The sequence below is a fragment of the Panthera uncia genome (assembly GCF_023721935.1).
Source record: "Panthera uncia isolate 11264 chromosome A3 unlocalized genomic scaffold, Puncia_PCG_1.0 HiC_scaffold_12, whole genome shotgun sequence".
Classification (NCBI taxonomy): Eukaryota; Metazoa; Chordata; class Mammalia; order Carnivora; family Felidae; genus Panthera; species Panthera uncia.
In genome coordinates, this window is record NW_026057579.1 from 31,867,951 (window position 1) to 31,883,209 (window position 15,259).

Here is a 15,259-nt window from a genome sequence, read left to right on the forward strand (position 1 = left end):
GACCTGGGATAAGATGTGCTCAGTGCTGTTGAGGCGTCAGGCGAATCTGCCCTCTTAGGAGACCGAGCTAGGGTGAGGGGTGTGTGTGTGTGTGTGTTATTGGTCTGCTCAGGCTGCTTTAACAAAATACCATAGACTGGGTGGCGTAAACAACAGAAATTTATTTTCTTACAGTTCTAGAGGCTGGGAGTGCAAGATGCTGGCAAGATTGGTTTCTGGGGAGACCCTTCTCCCCAGCTGTCTTCTCCTTGTGTCCTCATACAGGCTTTTCTCTGTGTGTACACATCCCTGGTCTCTCTTTTTTTTTTTTTTTATGTTTATTTTTTTGAGAGAGTGTGTGTGCGCGCATGTGCATGAGCAGGGGAGAGGCAGAGAAAGGGGGTGGGGCAGAGGATCCAAAGTGGGCTCTGTGCTGATAGCAGACCCGATGTGGGGCTCGAACTCATGAACCTTGAGATCATGACCTGAGCTAAAGTCAGATGCTCAACCGACTGAGCCACCCAGGTGCCCCCATCTCGCTCTTCTTAAAAGGACATCAGTCCTGTCGGACTAGGGATCCACCCTTATGACCTCTGTTACCTCGTTAAAGGTCCTGTCTCCAAATACAGTCAGTTTGGGGGGGGTTAGAGCTTCCACATTTGAATTTGGGGGGGGATAGGATTTAGTCCATAATATATATATTCATAGTGCTCTGTATATATTGAAATATATATACATATATATGAGATATATATATATATATATATATAATGTATCACATACACCTGCTGAACCAGGATCTTCCTTTTAACAAAAACACCCAGGGGCGCCTGGGTGGCTCAGTTGGTCGCCACGGCCCGTGGGAACCAAAGGGTCAACGTAACTTCTCTTTGCGTCACAGACTTGCACGCTTGTGAGGTTGCTCCCTATGGTAAATTCAAAACGAGTCTGGGCGAGCCTCCCAGACGGGGTCCCAGGAGACGACGGGACGTTCTGGAACTTTGAGGGGCCCGGAAGTTCTCTGCCAAGAAGAATGTGTTGGTGAAGGTTCAGTTACAGACCACACGGCCCCCCGCTTTCGTTAGCTTAATTATGGTCACCCAGTGTTGAGCAGCATAAGGACGAGGAAGCAGATGTTGGAAAGAGTCTCTGAGGAACAGAAAACTCGCTGAAGAACGTCCCCGGGAGGCGAACTGTGTGTGTGTGTCCCCCACCGCAGGAGGCTGCCTCCGCTGCTGCCCAGTGTTCTCGAAGCTGGGGCCTGCCACAGGGCATCCCGGCCCAGCTGTCCCAGAAGGACCCACTGCTGTATCTCTGCACTTGCGGAAGGGTCCTGGGGTTGTGCCTTCTGCATTCTGGGTCTCCTGGGGATGCACCTGCTCGGCAGGAGCTTGGTCACGCGAGAGGCCCGATTGCCAGGGCCAGCCTCATTGTGGCTCCTCTGTCACAGACAGTGACTTCACAGGGCCGCACCCTCAGCTTGCAGCACGGAGACTACAGGGCAAAGCTAGCAGGATCTGGGGAGCTTCGGACACAAGACAAAATTTCTGTTGCTCGTGCCTCCCTGGATGCTAGGGTGTGGGGGGAGTCATGCGGGGCGGACCTGGTTTAAAACCGTTGGCGCTCTGATATGTGTGGGTGTTGAAGCTGAAGGTTGAGGGCTGAGGCCACCATAGGGTGAGTGGGAGCTTTTTGTCCAGAGCCCGTGCGGTGCAGCCCTGATTTCCTGTCGCAGACTGTGGGTCTAAAGTTCTCTCTTGTCCAGCAAGAGAGCGGGACGCAGGATTAAAATGCGAGAGATGGCTAACGTCCGGGAGGAGACCAGAGCCTCGAGTAAGGGTCCTTGCCCCATTTTTATTAGGATCAGAAGGCTTACAAACACGGCCATGGCCGTGCACAGAGAAACAATGAATCTGTGAACATTAACCCATGGACGTGAGGGAAAGGGGGTCTTGAAGATAGTCAGGGTTAGGGGTTTGGGTTAATAACAAAACAAAATCCTGGCACTGGGCAGTCAGGTGGAAGGATGTTTACAGCGGACAGGACATGAGGCACCACCTCGGTTTATCTTAGCCTCAGGGATGAGACAGGTAGGACACTTAACCTCAGGGTTAACAAGGCACATTTTCTTTTGTTCATCATCTTTGCTCTGGGCAGCTTCTCCCGAAGCACAGCCATCTATACCCTATTTACCTGCTTACCTAATTTGGTCCTTCCTTCCTGTGTAAGCAGCTTCCTGCTATAGTACTAAGTTGGGGGGGCGCTTCTGCCCCGAACGCCTCATCTTGCTTACCTCATATACCTTTGTATCGGGGACCTTTGCCCCCCTCTCTATTCTGGGGCCTTTGCCCCTCCCTCTCTATTCTGGGGGTCTTATCTCATTTACCCAAACTTAGGTGAGAGCACCCTATGGCTTTGTAATTCTTTATGCCTTGTTAACCCATTGGTGTAAGCCCGGGGGATTTCTAAGCCTATTCCCCACAGTTTCCCATCTCATTTCCCTCCAGCGCGGAGGGCTCAGACAGGCTGCAGGGCTCCCAGTGCAAGGAGATCGGCGGACTGGAGGGCCCAGGACCCAGGGCGTGGGGAAAAGAGAGAGTGTCTGAGCCCCAGGGCCAGGGGCCAGCTGCGAGGACCAAGGCTGCAGGAAGTCTGGCAGAGACATCACCACGGCTGTGTCTGCCACCATCTGGGGACAAAGGGGACTCCCCGCCCTCCGCACCCACTCTCCCTGACCCTTTCAGAGTGCCCTGCTGCTCTGAACACAAAGGACTCGTCTGGACTTGGCCGTGGACCTGTGGTTTTGAGTTCTGGGTTCTGTCCCGTGAGCGGCTGAGAATGGAGACGGAAGAGGGCACGAGCATGCCGGGCACCACGCAGGGGGCAGAAGACACCCCTGGAAGAGAAGGAGGTGGTGAGCCTGCCCTCAGGAGCACCGACGGGGAGCATCTCTGCTCTGTCTGGATCCGGGATTGTGTCTCAGGGCTGTGGAGGCGTCACGGCAAGGGGAACCCACACAGCTGACTAGGTGCCCCCCCCTGGTTTCAGTGAACCCAGCGCATTCTCAGACAATGTGATGTGGGTGCAAGCTGTTCCTGCTTTCATATGTGCGGTGGGGTTTGATTGCTCATCAGTGGACAGTTGCTGCTTGTAGGAAGTAAGACAGGGGAGTCAGGAGCCTTCTCACAAGCATCAAAGGCTTTGCAGTAGCAGGAGTGACAACGGTACAAGCATCTAGAATCTGCAGAGGGCCTGCCGCGTGGCTTGCATCATGGTGCTCCGCTTATCTGCTGAAGCTATGAGGCTTTCTCCACTTTGTGGTTCCCTCTTCTCCCTCCTCATCTGCTCTCCCTCTGTTCATCCTGGCTCCGCAGGAACAGCTCCAGGAGAGCGTGGCTCCAGCCCGGGGCCCAGCCTGCCCCTTCTCTTCTGGAAGCGCTCTCCGCCCAAGGCAGCTCTGTGAGACGCAGCTCTCCTTCTCTGGTGTGGGACAAACAACCACCAGGCCGAAGACAGAAGCCGCCAGCTCTGGGGGTCTGCCGGCTGCGGTGGGGCTGTAGGAAGAGGGTCTCCCCCTGGCTGCGAGCCTCTCCCTGCCCTGGCTGCTTTGCATGAAGCCCCGGATGTGGCTGATGTGGGCGCGGGACCCAGGCATCCTGCAAACCTCTGCTGTCTTCCCAGCATGGCCCTCACCGGCTACACGAGATGGTCAAGCCCTTAACTTCCCTAGGCCTCGATTTCTTCGTCTTAAAATGGGGATAATCATACGCACCTCACAAATTTCCTGCGAGGTACACAGTAGGCGTTTCATTTATGGTGATTCCCTACCGAGTGCAAACTAGCAAAGTATTTTTGGGATTCGTGAATACTGGCTTTGCTCCTGAGGCCGTGGGGAGAGGGTGGCTCTAGGTGGAGTCAGGTTTGGGCCCTGCAGGAAGGTGGGGAGCCCCGGGCCCCAGGTCCCAGCTGGGACATCCCATAACATGTTGGCCCATCCGAGTGGCTGACCTTGGGGACTCCTCTGTATCCTAGGCGGGTGGGGAGTTGCCAGGATGGGGGCTAAGTGCACGCCCAGTGGGGTATCTCTCCGGCCCACAACACCTGTCCCCATCTGGAAGACCTCTGCTTCTTCCCCATCTACACGGTTAGACGGGTGACAGCCTGTCACACCAGCCTGACCCCCACCCCGGAAGCTGATCACGCCACATCTTCCTGGGGAATTCGGGGCTGAGCGCTGACGGATCCCGTTATCATCCCGGCTTTTCAGTAGGGGAGCCGTCGACCCAGGAACCATTGGCTGTGACCAGTCCACCGTCACCATGTGTGTGTGTTTGTTTTTAAGATTCCCAAACCGACAGAAAGGTTGCAAGAACACTTCAGTGACCATCCATAGGCTCTTTACTTACGTTTATCAATTGTTAACATTCTTGTCCACATTTGCTTTGTTTCTATTTATATACCACACACATTTTGTTGTGGTCAAACCATTTGCAAGGGAGTTTTAGACATCATGACACTTTCCCCCTAACTACTCCTCGTACATCCCTTAAGAATGGGAGGCATTCAGGGGCGCCTGGGTGGCTCGTCGGTTAAGCGTCTGACTTCGGCCCAGGTCATGATCTCACAGTTTGCGGGTTCAAGCCCTGCATCGGGCTCTGTGCTGACAGCTCGGAACCTGGAGCCTGCTTCGGATTCTGCGTCTCCCTCTCTCCCTCTGCCCCTCCCCACTCACCCTCGCTCTCGCTTGCAACAATAAATAAGACATTTTAAAAAAAGAACGGAGGCATTCTTCTACATAACCTTGATGTGGTTATCACGCCGTGCACATTTAACATTGGTGCAGGGCTATTGTCTAATATTTAGTGCCTGTCCTCTGGCTTTAGTCTGCAAAGTGTCCTTTAGAGACTTTTGCTTTGTCGTGGGAGTTGGTCCAGAATGTGCTCTGTGCCGCCTGTAATGTAGATCACATCCTCAGCCACCCCATGTCTTTTACGACTTTGACTTTTTAAAAATTTTTTTAGTTATTTAAAAAATCTTTTATAGCAAGAGAGAGAGTATGCAGAGGAATGTTGGGAGGGAAAGGAGAGAGAGAGAGAATCTTCAGCAGGCCATGCTCAGCGTGGAGACCTATGTGGGGCTCAATTGACCATGACCCTGGGATCATGAACTGAGCCAAATTCAAGAGTCAGACGCTCGATTGACTGAGCCCCCCGGGCACCCTGATATTGACGTTTTGAAGAATCAGGGCCGGCTGTTCAGCAGAATGCGGCCCCCCCCCCCCCGCCCCGTTGGGTTGTGCCTAGCGTGTCTTCATGATGTGGCTCAGGTTATAGGGGGCGGGGGGGAGGGGAGCGCTCCCCAGGTGGGTGCTCCTCCACAGGGGGTCCCATCAGGCAGGAAGCGGGTCACACCACATGATGTCAGCTGTACTCTTGTTAGTGAGGATAAGTTTAACAACGTGGTTAAGGGGAGTCTCCCAGACGTCACCTTTTATCACTCCCTATGAATCTTTACCCAGTGCGTTTAGTGTCTTTTACTGATTCTTACTGAAGTCGGTGATAAAACGGTGATTTTCTGTTTTTATCATTTATTCTACGTTTTCCAGTAGAGAAGAGCTTTTCTTCCTCTGCTTAAGATCGAAAACATTTATTGATATGAACACATGGCTTCTTTATTATTATTATTCTTTGATGGGATTTGCGGGCACTGGCTTTGCCTGGAAGTTGTAAGGGCAGTGAGGTATGGGCACCATTTTGAAAGTCACCTTGTCCCAAATTTGGCCAGTGGGAGCCCCTTCGAGTTGACTCTTCCATCCATGCCTTCCATGCTCCCCCATCCCGTTTTGAACACTTCCTCGCTTTCTGGAACAGGAAGAAGTCCGGACTCACCTTGTATGTTTCCTGGAAAGTGGTCTCTCTCTCTCTCTCTCTCTCTCTCTCTTTCTTTTTTTGCATATAAGGAGAGAATCTGGTTCTGCCTCAGAGAGGAGAATGAGGCAGGGGTGCTCAGAGAAGCAGTGATAAAGCAAGGACAGAGGAGCCCCTGGGTGGCTCAGTGGGCAAAGCATCCGACCCTTGATCTCAGCTCAGGTCCTGATGTCACAGTCATGATGTCAAGCCCCGCACTGGGTTCTGCGCTGGGTGTGAAACCTACTTAAAAAAAAAAAAAAAAAGGCAGAAAGAACCCTTCAGCCTCACTATCTCATTAGCTGTATCCAGCTTCTTCCTGGCCTTGGCCTTGGCCTTGGCCTCATCTCCTTGTTTCTAATGCCCCTTTCGGCTTTACTGGTGCCTTTGCTGGTGCTGGCTTGGTACCCACTTCTCCTCCTGGCCCATCCAGCCTTCTTCGTTCCGCTCCAAAGGAGACATATAGCAGATGCCCCGTGGCCCCGATCTTCTTGGCTCCCAGTGGGTGATGTGGCCAATTTGTGGGAAGGTGGAAGCAGGCATCCTCTCAAGAAGAGGGCAGACGTGGCAGGGAAGGGAAGGTACAGCTGGCCGGCCGTGAGGAGGGGTCTCCCGTGATGGTACCACGCACAGGCGGGGTGCAGAACGAGGCTATTCCCCAGGGCTCTCTGCTCAGCGCTGGTCTCCCGGCTGCCTCCCCCCCCCCCCGTGCCTTGCAGCCCTTTCTGGCACTGTCTCTCCCATCCACCAGAAAAGCCCTCCCCTCCCCCATCTCCCTGACCTTTCCTCCAGGACCAGCTCAGTTTACAAAGAACTAACTATTGCCCAAAGGCCCTCATGGAATTGGTCAGATCCTCTGCGTCGTAGTTGGGACGATTATTCAGCCAAGATTTGCCTTCTGATGCTCCCGCTGTGGGCAGAGTGTGCTTTCTTGCCCTCGTGAGGCTGGGCTCGGCCGCGTGACTTGCTTAGCCGATGAAACGTCAGTGGACGTGTGCACGCAGAAGCCTCGCGTGTGCCATGAGAACATGCCCCAGGAAGCCGTGGGTCCGAGATAATGAGAGACATATGGACGGACTTGGACCCCACCTGCAGCTTCGAGCCAAGTCCAGCCGAGCCAGTCAAGATCATGGGGACCCGGGAGCCAGAGACGGAGTGGGATGTCACTCAGCACGACTGCAACCAACGCATGCACCTGTAAACCGGCAGGATTCGGTACCCCCTGCACCCCTGCGTGCCCAGAGGTACAGCCCTGAGCTGGCGAGGTCCTGGCAATCAGTCCCTCCTCCCCCATTTTATAGCTGTGGAGACTGAGGCCCGGAGAGGAGAGGGTGGTGAGTCAGGCATCAGCCTGGCTCTTCGCCAGCTGTGGGACCCTGGCCGGACGGAATGGAGTCTTTGGCTTAGTCTCCAAACCTCTCAAATGGTGACAATGATCCTTAAAAAGAGACCATTCAGGTCCTGTGCCAAGCGCAGAGCCTGTGCTCAACAATCGCATTGTCCGTTAAGTGGCTGTTCTCCCAGGGAGTGGCGGAGCCCACGCCTGTCCCCAGGCCTCCCTCCCTCCCTCCAGGGGCAGGCAGAGAAGCTCTGGATTCTGGATGATTCCCTCTGGTCTGTTGGGCTCCTCTCTCCGCATCTGCATTTAACCTCGACCCTTCCCACCTCCTGGGAGTTCCCAGAATATCTCCTGCTTCACCCTCTCTCTCAAATGGAAATAAGACCCCATCCGGGGGCGCCTGGGCGGCTCAGTCGGTTGAGCGGCCTACTTCGGCTCAGGTCACGAACTCACTGCTCCTGAGTTCGAGCACCCCGTCACGCTCTGTGCTGACAGCTCAGAGCCTGGAGCCTGCTTCGGATTCTGTGTCTCCACCTCTCTCTGCCCTCCCCCGCTCGTCCTCTGCCTCTCTCTGTGTCAGAAATAAATAAACATAAAAAAGACCCCATCCGGACCCCAGGCGCCCAGCTCCCCTTTCCTGCTGTGGCTGAGCCCGGGCCCAGGCCCCTCCGTGTCCTCCCCGGAGCACAGAGGGCTTGGAGTGGGTCCGGGTCACAGGCTCCCAGGGGCAGCTGACGGGGCCTCAGCTCGGGCTCCGTGGGACGGCTCCTCCCGGCTCAGCTCCAGCCTGACCGTGACCTCGCAGACCATCATGCGGGGACGAGGGAGACGGAGAGACTGACCCGGGAGCGGACCTCTCCGCGGCCCCTGTGTGGGGACCCGCATCTTCCCCGGATGGTTGGCCGGGATGCTACTCTCCCTCCCAAAAGAGGGGCGTCCTCCGCAAACACACCCTCAGGCCATGCTCCGGGGGCTGCTCTGAGCGGAAGCTCATTTCAACCTTATAAAATCAGTACTTTTATTACCTCTATACGTGGTGGCAGAAAACCTGGCCCACCGGTGGCGCCCATGTCTTAATCCCTGGGGCCCGCGGATATGTTACCCTACACGCAAGAGGCCTTTGGCCTCCAGAAACAAACCAGGCCCGGGCACACCCAGTGCGGTGAGATCATACATATGTGCTGTTTTCTGTCACTCGCTGGGTGGCCATTCGTTAAGGGGAAACAAATGCACCGGGCTACAGGTGGGGACACGGAGGGTTCGAACAACCTGTTCGACGCCACACAGGGCCCATCACCGGCCTTGCGAGGGAGTCCCAACCGCCGCCTGCTCTATGACCCTGGGCGAGTTCCTGGGGTCCTTCTGATATCGTGTGTGAAGATGGGCCGGTGCGGCGCTCGCAAGGGCCGCGCGGGAGGGAGGGCGGGGCTGGTTGACACGCGTGGGCGGTTGACCCGGGCCGCCGCCTCCCCGCGCCACTCGCACACCCACCTGGGGCAGGCCCGCCGGCCCTGGCCCTCCGCCTCCTACACGGGCTGCAGCTCGGCTTCTAGCGTCTTCTTCCGGACCCCCTCCACGAAGAAGGAGTCCATGCCGATGAGGGTTTGCCCCAGGGGCGTGTCCACCCTGCTGCCCACAACCTGGTTCGTGGAACCGGGGACTGCGTCGGAAAAGAAAGGCACGTTCTCCGGCAACGTCACAGGCGCCTTCTTCTCGCCCTGAGAGCGGGGACAGTTTGTGTCACAGGCGGCAGGGAAAGCAGGAGAGGCCTGCAGGCGGCCAAGCCTTTAGCAGGGAAGGGGACGCAGGGAGCAGGGGGCAGGTGGCCCCAGCAGGCTGCCTTCTCCGGCTGCTTCCGTCCCAGTTCTGACCTGGGAGCCCAGAAGGGTCACGAGACTCCTCATCTATCGCCAAATGCGTCTTCCTCACCCGGGGCTCCCTACCTCGGCCGCTCCCCTGACCCCTTCGCTTTGATGCTTGACCTCCAGGGACCCGGGAGGGACCGGGTCTGACTCCTCTCTCTATCCCCGTGACCTGAGATGCTGCCTCACGTCCGGTGGGAGGGCAGAGGGTTGGTTTCGGGGTGAGCTTTTACTCGAAGTCTAACACACACGCAGGAAGGTCCCCAAATCGTGCCCGTGCAGCTCCACAAGCCGCCACGACGTGGGCCTATCTGGGCAGCCGCACCCAGATTGAGAAATGACCACAGGACCCGGACACGCTTCCTCCCGACCCCACAGCCAGTCTCCACCCCCGACGCGTCCGGGGCTCCCTCTCTAATTCCCGGTAATTCCCGGGTTTTGCCCGGTGTTGAACTTTGTCTTATCTTTTATCTTAAAAAGACCGTGGCTCCTTTCTCCCCTGAATGTTTTCCGGGTTCATCCACATTTTTCTGGGTGTGGCTGCAGCGCATTCTTTGCCCTTGCTACCCCGCGTGCCACTGCGTGGCTTGCACGAACATTCCCCATCATTCACCCCTGCTGCCGCCGACGGCATGGGGGTCGATTCCCAGTCTGGGGGTGCCGCTCTGGACATTTGTGCACGTGTTTCTGGTGACTTCTGTGACCGAAAGGTGAGTAAATGCATGAGCTGAGAACAATCGGGTGAGCCCTTGTTTAAACAAGGGTTAACTCCGTGCTACCCTGTGTCAAATAGAAGTTGCAGGGCCAGTGAAATAATAGGATGCTGGCTTTCACTGAGGAAGGCCCGTGCCCGGGTGGCCCCACCTTTGGACGTGACGCGGGTTTCGGTGATCGGGTGGCTAACACCTAGCTCCTGGCAGGGGGACTCCGGGGGCTGGGAGCCCAGACCAGGAGCTCAGTGTAGGATTTCAGGTCTCATGATTCATTCTCCCATTGGGTCACTCCTCCGACACTAACGGAGAGCCAACTATTTTTTGGACGCTGGGGGGTAGGGCACAGCTGGCGGGTGGGGTACAGCGATGAAGCCATCTTTGTCCCTTCTCAGGGAGCCCACTGCCTGGTGAAACTGAGCACTGAAACACGACGCGCTCTACTAAAGGAGGGGGTTGGATACGCTGGCCAGTCAAGAACAGAGTGATCTGATTGAGCCCGCTCAGGAAGGACAGATGTCACAGGAGGAGGCACTTGAGTGGGGTCTTGAAGGATGACCAAGACTTAAGAGCCCCTCACACAGACAAGGTGGGAAGGGCACGCCAGGCAGGGGAACAGCATGCACAGAGGCCTCAACAAAACAGCGTGTAGGTCAGCGTGGGGAGGCAGGCAGCGCTAGATCGCGAGAAGCATTGTAAGCCACCCCGAGACACGCAGATTTATTGAAGGATTTTAAGCAGGGGAGGGATATGGCCAGTTTTGTGGCTTGGGAAAATTACTCCGGTAGCAATATGGAGGATGGATCGGAGGTGGCGATGTTAAAGCGGGGAACTGGTTTACAAATATGCCCGCCCAAGCTCATTCTCCATACGGAAAACACCGCATACCCCTCACTACACATGGCTGACGTCCTCATACGGGGGAAAACATTTCTGGTTGGTTCATCTTCATAAAATCAAGAAACACTGGGGAGAACTAACACCTAAATGCTCGAAGCATTTTCTCTTCCCCTGACCCCGAGTGTCTTGAAACAAGAGAGTATTTTTGTTTTTGCCTCTGCACATTCCAGCATCTAACACACAGTAGGTCCTCAATCAATGTCAGATGAGTGCCGGGACGTTCCCGGTTCGAGGGTGCGCGACAGGAACATCGCTGGCCTTACCAGGGGATCATAGTCTTTCAGGAAACTCCAGTTCTGAGCCCTGGAAAGGAAAACACGTGGGCAGTGTTACATCTCCCTGTGGCATTTTTTATACGGGACTTTCGCGGCTTCAAGGGAATGAGTCGAGGCCGCTGATGCACGTGTTACGTCATGGAGGAGGTTCCGCGATCAAGTGAAACAAACACGGAAAACGCAGCCGGTGCGCGTCCTGTAGAACGAACAAATATTTCCAGCATTCCTGACGTCTCCTTGGGTGGAATGAACGGTGCCAGGGGACGTAGCCCGCGGTGAGAAACCCAGTGGTGCAAGCCCCCCCCCCCCCCACCGTGTGCCTCTGCATCTTTAGGGCCACAGGGGAGCCCCCGAGTATTTTGTGAAGAAAAACCAGTTTCCGCTCACCCACTGCGCGTCCAGTGCGCGCGGCAGAGGAAGGCGGGAAGGGGCAGGGGACAGGGACAGACACAGGGATCGCGAGGAGAAGGGCGTTACCTGTGTTGCTAGGGTAATTTTTATTTTAATCTGTTCCTAAGGAGTTGAACAATTCCATAAGACATAATAAAAACAGGCTTCTGTGCCCCAGTCCTCACAGCCCCCGAGCGCCCCCAGCCTGGGGTCAAGTTTCCACGGCTTTGGCTGTTTCTTTGGGCGTCTCGCCACCATGTTCTGGAACAATAAACCTAGGTTGCCATTTCTTGAGTTTTTGAAACTGTAAGCGTACCTGTGGACTTTCAATTATGGGAGATTTTGAGTCAGCTGTCTTGCCCCTTTCCTTCCCCTCACTTCCTCCAAAATTATTCTGTGCTAGATTTTGGCTCAATTGATATGTATTGTTTACATCCTTGGGTTTCTGTAAATGATCTTCATGGAACAACTACCTAAGATCATATGAGCTCAGTTCCTTGTACGGCTTAAAATTTTTTCTAGGGTTCATAATCACATCTTGTCCCTGTTTTCTTTTTTCGAGAGAAAGAGAGAGAAAGAGAACAAATGGGAGAGAGACAGAGGGAGAGAGAGAATCTTAAGCAAACTCCGTGCTCAGCACTGAGCCCGACACAGGGTTGGATCCCATGACCCCGGGATCATGACTTGAGCCAAAATCAAGAGTCGGACGCTCAACGGACTGAGCTACCCAGACGCCCCTCCCATCTTTTCTCCTTTGTTTTTTTAGCTTTCTCTGTTTATATCATTGATTCCAAACCCTCCAACAAAATTGTGAAGCCCCTTGCGGCATGATTTTCTGCACAATCAGATGCAACAGGTAATCAGCTGTCTCTCTCACATTTGTTCTCCGGAGGCCACCGTCCAGGAGCCCGGGTCGCCCAGTGCCCACCAGGGCTGCTGCCCAGGACCTGCTCCTGCCGTCCCGACCTCCACTCCGGGGATTCTCTCTTTCTGAATCCCGGGCCTTCCTTCCTTGTTCATTCTCCTGCCGTGGAGCACAGCCTCCAGTGTCTGTGGAGGCATGCATTTCTTTGGTTCTAGAAAGTTCTTGGACATTTTCTCCTCAAATATTTCATCTCTCCCAGTCTCTCCTTGGGGAGCTCTGGTGAAGGGTATGTTGGTTCTGTTCTCTAGGGTTCTGATCCCTCCGTGGGTTCCTGCTCCTTGTCTTTCTGAGTAATTGCAACGCGTCTATCTGAGTTTATGGATCCTCATTCCAGTTGTGTTTTGTATTTCCACGTTACAGATTTTTATTTCTAGAGGCTCTTTTTGGTTGTTCTCCAAGTTGTCTGATTGTTCAAAGTCCATGCTCAGACTTTGAACTGAGTCTCCTGTGTATAGCCATCTGGAGACATCTGGAACCTTCCTGCCCGAGCCTTCCCTGGGGGCCTGTCTCCCCTCTGCCCTTCTATGCCGCACTCTCCCCACTCTGCCCGTTCATTTCCTTCCATCTTCCCCAAGTGTCCTGACCCTCCCCCCCACCATCACCCCCTTTCCTGTCACGAGGGAGCCATGTTTCAATAGCTTTGGTTTTGAGTTGACAGAAGGCATGGGCCTTGGCCTCAGAGCCTGGCTAAGACTTAGCGGGAGGCAGCAGGGTATGAGGAGAGAACACGGGGCCCCTGTCCTGGCTTTGCCTGCAGCCCGCTTCGCTTGCTGTGTGGCCCTGACGAGGTCACTGTGTTCTTGGGCCCTCAGTTTCTCTGTCTGTAAAACCCCAGGAGGTTGGTTTACCGAGCACCTGTGAGTCGAGGTCTGCTGTGAGTGCAAAATATACAGACCGGATTTCACAGACTTGGTACAAAGAAGAATGACAAGTATCTCTTTAATTCTTTTTAAAATATTGACTGCATGCCCAAAAGATAATATTTTCGGTAAGATATGTTGTTAAGAGGTGCCTGGGTGGCTCAGTCGGTTGAGCGTCCGACTTTGGCTCAAGTCATGACCTCACAGTTCGTGAGTTCAAGCCCCGCATCTGACTCGCTGCTGTCAGCCCAGAGCCCCCTTCCGATCCTCTGTCCCACCCCCACCCCCCACTCCCTGCCCCTCCCTCATTCTCTCTCTCTCTCAAAAATAAATAAAAAACACAAAAACGTGTGTTATTAAAATGGATTTCCCTAATTTCTTGTTACATTTTTTTAAGGTCGCTACTAGAATATGGAAAAGTACGCCTGTGACTCGTATTTCTGTTGGGCTGAACGGTTCTGGATTTCCCTCAACCCTGTCCTCTTGGTTTCTGGGACCCTTTCTTCTCTGGCAGCCTTTCTCAGTCTCCTGGCTACTTTCCGCCCAGCGAGTGAACGTTGCCAGCTCTGTGCTATGACCTCACCGCTGGAGACCCGTCATGCCCTTCCAGGGAAAGCTTATCACCTTTCCAGGGCCAGTTTCTTTTCTTTCTGTTCACCGGTTTCCTTTTTGGTTCACTCGAGATCAAGTCCACATGTCATAAGGTTCATCCTCCTACAGTGTGTGGTCCAGTGGTTTCCGGTATATTTGTGCACCATCACCAGGGCCTCTCTCCCCACAACACAGTCACACTCTACTTTTTCGTCTGTCCGCTAGCTCCTTGGCCGCCCTGTCCTGAGAGTGCACGCTCCGGGAGCCAGGTCCAGGCCGTCCCGTGCCGCGGCCCGACAAGGTGGCCCTCCTAACGGCGTCTGGACCGAGTGGTGCCTGCAGGGATGTCCTTCCCCTGTTCCGAGGGCCGGGGCTCCCCCAGAAAGCCGCCCCCCCCCCCCGTGTCCTGGCCGGCCCCCCGCAGTCAGTCCCGGGAGCGCCAGCCAGAGGGGTCACTCCAAAGGCAGACGGGACCCCAGAATGAACGAGGCGGGTCACCTGGCCCCTGCCCACCTCTCCCACCCTCCGGCTCAAGTCCGGCCAAGGCATGTGCTCCCGGCCCCCTGGCCCCGAGCACTTCTCCATCAACACCGTTTGCCTGGCTTACTCCTTCTCATCTGTCTCTCTGTTTCCAGAAGCTTCCTAGACCCTGAGTTGAGCTGGGGGTCAGGCAGAGCACTCACCAGCGCCGCTGGCCCCGTCTCTCGGCCTCCAGGAGCTCCCTCCACAGTTGATCCTGCTGCACACCATCAGTTCTGGGGGCCTGAGGGGCTCGGCGACCGCCAGTGAGACCCCTGCTCACTGCGGGGCCGCTCTGGGCAGTGGGGGTGTGTAAGGCGGACGGCCTGGTGGAGGGGAGCCGGTACCCAGCGGATGTGGTTCTCTGGAACCCAGGGTGGGGGTGACTCCCCATGGATCCGTGTGTGTGTGTGTGTGTGTGTGTGTGTGTGTGTGTGAGAGAGAGAGAGAGAGAGAGAGAGACTGAGAGAGACAGAGGGAGGGAGAGGGAGAGAGAAAGAGACAAAAAGACAGAGAGACTGAGAGAGAGGGAGAGAGACAGAGAGACTCCTGTCTGAGCTCGGAACCCTCCTGGGACCCCCCACCCTCTGAACCCCAGGGGAGCCTGGCAGGGGTCGCTGCCCCTCAAGACCCCAAGCTCAGAGTGGTGGGACAGCCCTTGAGCCCAGCTTCGTTTTCAGCCTCTGTCTGTGTTGACTGTTGCCCTGGGAACTGGGCGGCACCCACGTGAGCTCAGGAAAGAAAAGGAAGGGCGTGTATGTGTGTGTGTGTGTGTGTGTGTGTGCGCGTGCGAGATGTCTGTGCGAGGCCCAACTCAGCTGCCCCTCAGTTCTGTCCCCTGCCCGCCTGGCTGGAGACCTCAATACGGCATAGGGGGAGAGGGATCAAATACGGAGAGGGATCAAAGCCCAGACTTCCGGGGCGGTGAGAAAAGACACCTGTTTTGGCTCCCAGACAGGATGTGGGGGTTTGGGCCCAGCCTCCCAACTGCCACATGACCCTG

General features: G+C 55.4%; 1 protein-coding gene across 1 annotated transcript; it reads right to left on the reverse strand.

Moving 5' to 3' along the window:
• Positions 1 to 8,071: 8,071 nt before the first annotated feature.
• Positions 8,072 to 14,947, reverse strand: CA3H2orf50 (chromosome A3 C2orf50 homolog). The gene is made up of 3 exons (XM_049652520.1): positions 14,421 to 14,947; positions 10,960 to 10,999; positions 8,072 to 8,942 (listed from the first exon to the last, which is right to left on the reverse strand). The coding sequence occupies exons 1-3, from the start codon at positions 14,648 to 14,650 to the stop codon at positions 8,751 to 8,753; spliced, it is 462 nt and encodes a 153-aa protein (XP_049508477.1). The 5' UTR covers positions 14,651 to 14,947; the 3' UTR covers positions 8,072 to 8,750.
• Positions 14,948 to 15,259: the final 312 nt, after the last annotated feature.